At 42.2% G+C, this 3871-nt stretch overlaps 1 protein-coding gene across 1 annotated transcript; it reads right to left on the bottom strand.

The window, feature by feature from the left end:
- Positions 1 to 398: 398 nt before the first annotated feature.
- LOC144068166 (uncharacterized protein C11orf87-like) lies at positions 399 to 2178 on the bottom strand. Its single transcript, XM_077592478.1, has 2 exons — positions 1900 to 2178; positions 399 to 1797 (listed from the first exon to the last, which is right to left on the bottom strand). The coding sequence occupies exon 2, from the start codon at positions 1628 to 1630 to the stop codon at positions 1295 to 1297; it is 336 nt and encodes a 111-aa protein (XP_077448604.1). The 5' UTR covers positions 1631 to 1797; positions 1900 to 2178; the 3' UTR covers positions 399 to 1294.
- Between the last annotated feature and the right edge of the window lie 1693 nt (positions 2179 to 3871).

Consider the following 3871-nt stretch of genomic DNA (forward strand, 5'->3'; position numbering starts at 1 on the left):
GCAATTTAGATCTCAACGTTGTATTCCCGTTAAAATATGGGGGTTACTTTTCTGGGGGTCAACAAAGCAAAAATATAGACGCCCCTAGATGGGGTTTGGACACCCCTGCTCTAGTCCAGTGATTCCCAACTAATGTGCTGAAAGAAATGAGTCGTTATTTGTTGATTCAGGTTCTGTCTGACGTTTTTCCTCATGTAAAAAAACAATGGCGCTTTGAGATACAATTGGTTTGACTTTGGAGTTTTTTTTGTATGAACATATGATTATTTTGTGTCTCAAAATACAGGAAAATATTTAATGTCAATATGCATACTCTTCATTAAGCCAGTGGTTCTCAAAATGGGGCGGTAGTACTACCAGTGGTATGCAGACTCCCTCTAGTAGATTGACAGAACTAATAAAAATTACTTTTTATATATATAGATATATAAATCCACTGCATTTATCAAAAACAGTTTGAGCGATACTCTGAGTGGTCCTCTAGTTTTTTCCAGAATATTTTGGTTTCCTGCACTGCTGCAGTTGTTCACAAACTGTTTTTGCAGAGCCTCTATTTAATAATTAAATTAAAATACAAACATTCCTCCCGGAATAACATAAACACAAACTTGTCAATGTAGGCAGTGAAAATTCCTTTCCTGTATTGTTCTTCATTCATTTTTAAAGCCTTCGTTTGGTGGTCTTTTAAAGATGCTCGGTACTAAAATGAGCTCCACCTGCTGCTGTATCATAATCATAAAGCGTTCCAAGGTAGCTCAGCCGGCCGGGTTCCACAGTTTGAAAACCACTGCACTAAAAATACAAAAGCAAGTCTGGCAACAAACGTCAATTATTTTTTACAAACAATTAAAGTGAAGATGGTATTTCGAAAGCTGCGTATTCTTTATGGTGGTCCTAATGTTTGAGAACTATCTCTAAACGGCATCCTCTGCCGTTGACGCTGCTAGACGTCCAATCTATTCGGACTGTGGCCGATTGAGCGGTCGCTTCCAGCCCCAAATGGATCGGTCGTCAATGAGACGAGCCACTCCGAAATGAACCGTTAACAGTGAAAATTTGTGAAGGATTAATCTCAAAAGATGATTTGATATACCTACAAACTTGGATCCAATGAAATTCCCATATATGAGCGTCACGGTGGGAGGAATTGAACTTGTATGTCAAGGTGTTGGGAATCACTATTTAAGCTCAATATTCTGCGTGAGAGTCATCGGCAAGCAGCAGCAGAGACGGATGAGAGTTACTTGTGCCTTATTGCTTTTTCCTGTTTATTCCACAGTCTCGTTCCCTGAGTTTAACAGTCGGCGGCGGCTCCTCCGCCATCCTCCCGGTCGGCGGCACAGCGCACCGGGCGCGCAATGACGCACGGCCGCGCGGTCCCTCCCGCCGCCGCTGCCGCCGCCTTGCGACTGTCGCGCTCGTACTCCTCCTGCGCCTTCTGGATCTTCCGCTTCTTCAGCCTCCTTTTGTGGAAGTGGAAGGTGGCCACGGAGACGATCACAACGCCCGCCAGCGCGACCACCAGCACCAGGAGAGCCAGCGTGGACGACAAGGGCGGGAAGGCCGCACTCAGCTGCTCCGCGCACGTGCCATTGACGCCCGGGCACGACGCGGAGCTCGGGGGTGTCATCCGGCCCGCTGGAGTCTTCGTGATGGGTGAGTTTGTTGAGGTGTTTGTACGTGTGCTTGCGTGTGTGTGTGTGTGTGTGTGTGTTTGTGTGTGTGTGTGTGCGTGTGTGTGTGTGGAGGGAGGGGTGATGGCTCAACGCGGGGAAGCCGGACCACGCATGCGCTCACCTACGAGCAGATAACACACCGCAAGCGTTTCACAGTAAAATGACACATTGCATTGAAAATTGCGCCTTCCTAAAATGAGCACGTCAATAACAAAAGGCTTACCTGGCATAAGAGTTAATGCAAGGACGCAGTGACGCATTTCTGGAGGAAGAGGAGGAGGATGATGACGACGATGATGTTGAGGTCGGAGCTCACACCTTCCAGCTTACCTCTCTCGTCTTAATTGCCGCAATCCGCTCAATGCACAGCTCCTCATCTGCGTGCGTGAGAGAGCTGTCCAACAATGAGCAGAGCTGGAGCGAGATGAGGGGTGGAGGGGGACTCCTCCTTCCTCCCTTCCTCCCTCCTCTTCCTCCTCCTCTTCTGCCGCTCCACTCAGCATGTGAATGAGGAAAGCTGTATCTGCATTAAAGCTCCACTGGCTTCTCTCGGAATGAGTATTTCTGCCTCCAAGCGTCCGAAAGTGATAGTTCATAAAATACCGAAGCTTCAACCTGAAGCCAAATGATAAGTGTGTATAGGAGATAAATTATCGTCACGATGTCGGACCGCAATCAGTGTGGTATTCCCCAAGGGTGCGGTCGGCGTCTGAGTGCGACGAGGATGTTGGTCGGCTTCCGATTTGGATCTTGCGAGTATCATTAGGACCCCTGAGATGTGGAAAATAACTCATGAGCTGCCATTGATGGTGCTAGATGTCTATTCCATGTGAACATCCCAGACAAATGTGGCCCTGAAACGTGAGATTGGCAGCCAGTCCTTCCAATTTAATTTGGATTCAATATGTACTGTTTGTGTGTACATATGTATGTTGGTGTATATGTACATGTGTGTGTGTGTATATATATATATATATATATATACATATATACATATATACATATATATATATACATATACACACACATATATATATATATATACATATACACACACATATATATATACATATACATATATACACACACATATATATATATATACATGTATATATGTATGTATATATGTATATATACATACATACATATATGTATATATATGTATGTATATATATATATAGTGGTACCTCGACATACGAGCATTTTGAGATACGAGTAAAATTTCGAGCTAATAATTATCTCTAGATACGAGAAAGCCAGGTGGCCAAGACATGAGAGGCATCTTTTTCGTGTATAACAGATATCTACGAGCACTGGGCAGAGCGTTGCATTTTTTTCAGTGTTTTTTTCCGTCACTCAGCACGAATGGCGAAGCGATCGCTACCAGTATATATTACTTCTCGTTGGCTGCTCATAATAACATGCTGGCTCGCAACTCCCTCTTTGTAATGTCTCGGCGAGCACTGGGCGGAGCGTTGCATTTGTTTCAGTGTTCCCCCCCCCCGGAAGAATGGTATAAAAATGTAAAACAAAATAAGAATTAAGTTTAGTGTAAGGTTAGATTAAACTTAATTTTGAGTGTCTGCATCGTAATCCAAGTTCATTTAAATTTGTTTATGTTATATTACGATTCACCGGTGCTAAAAGTCTCCCCCGCTGTGTGTATATATATGTGTATGAATGTGTGTATATGTGTGTGTATATATGTATGTGTATATGTATGTATGTGTATATATGTATATGTATGTATTTATGTAAATATATTGCTTGAGTTTATTTAATGTCTTTTTAGAACAAGTGCAGAGTGTTTCGGATAACAAAAGGATTATGCTATTTATAAACCTTTGACGGACCTTAAGGTTTAGCCCAGTGCATCAAGGAATCAGCTTTTACCTCATTGTGTTATGATTTTATATTCACACATGGAGTCAAGGATGGTTAATAGAGGTGCAAGTGATCGACATCCCCCGATCCGATCATATGATCAGAAACTGAGCCGATGTTGTTATTTTCAGGGGACTGGAATTTGGCGAAAACGTTTATTTTTTTATTTAAAATTTTGTCTTAAGATCTTTTATTGTTAAATCAATGAATTTCCATACTTTTTTTTTCTCATCAAAAACATGATCTGATGAGACCCTTATACAAACATATTTTTGCCCTTTTTAATTTTATTTTTTCATAAAGATATCTAA

This window comes from Stigmatopora argus, chromosome 22 (genome assembly GCF_051989625.1).
Source record: "Stigmatopora argus isolate UIUO_Sarg chromosome 22, RoL_Sarg_1.0, whole genome shotgun sequence".
Lineage (NCBI taxonomy): Eukaryota > Metazoa > Chordata > Actinopteri > Syngnathiformes > Syngnathidae > Stigmatopora > Stigmatopora argus.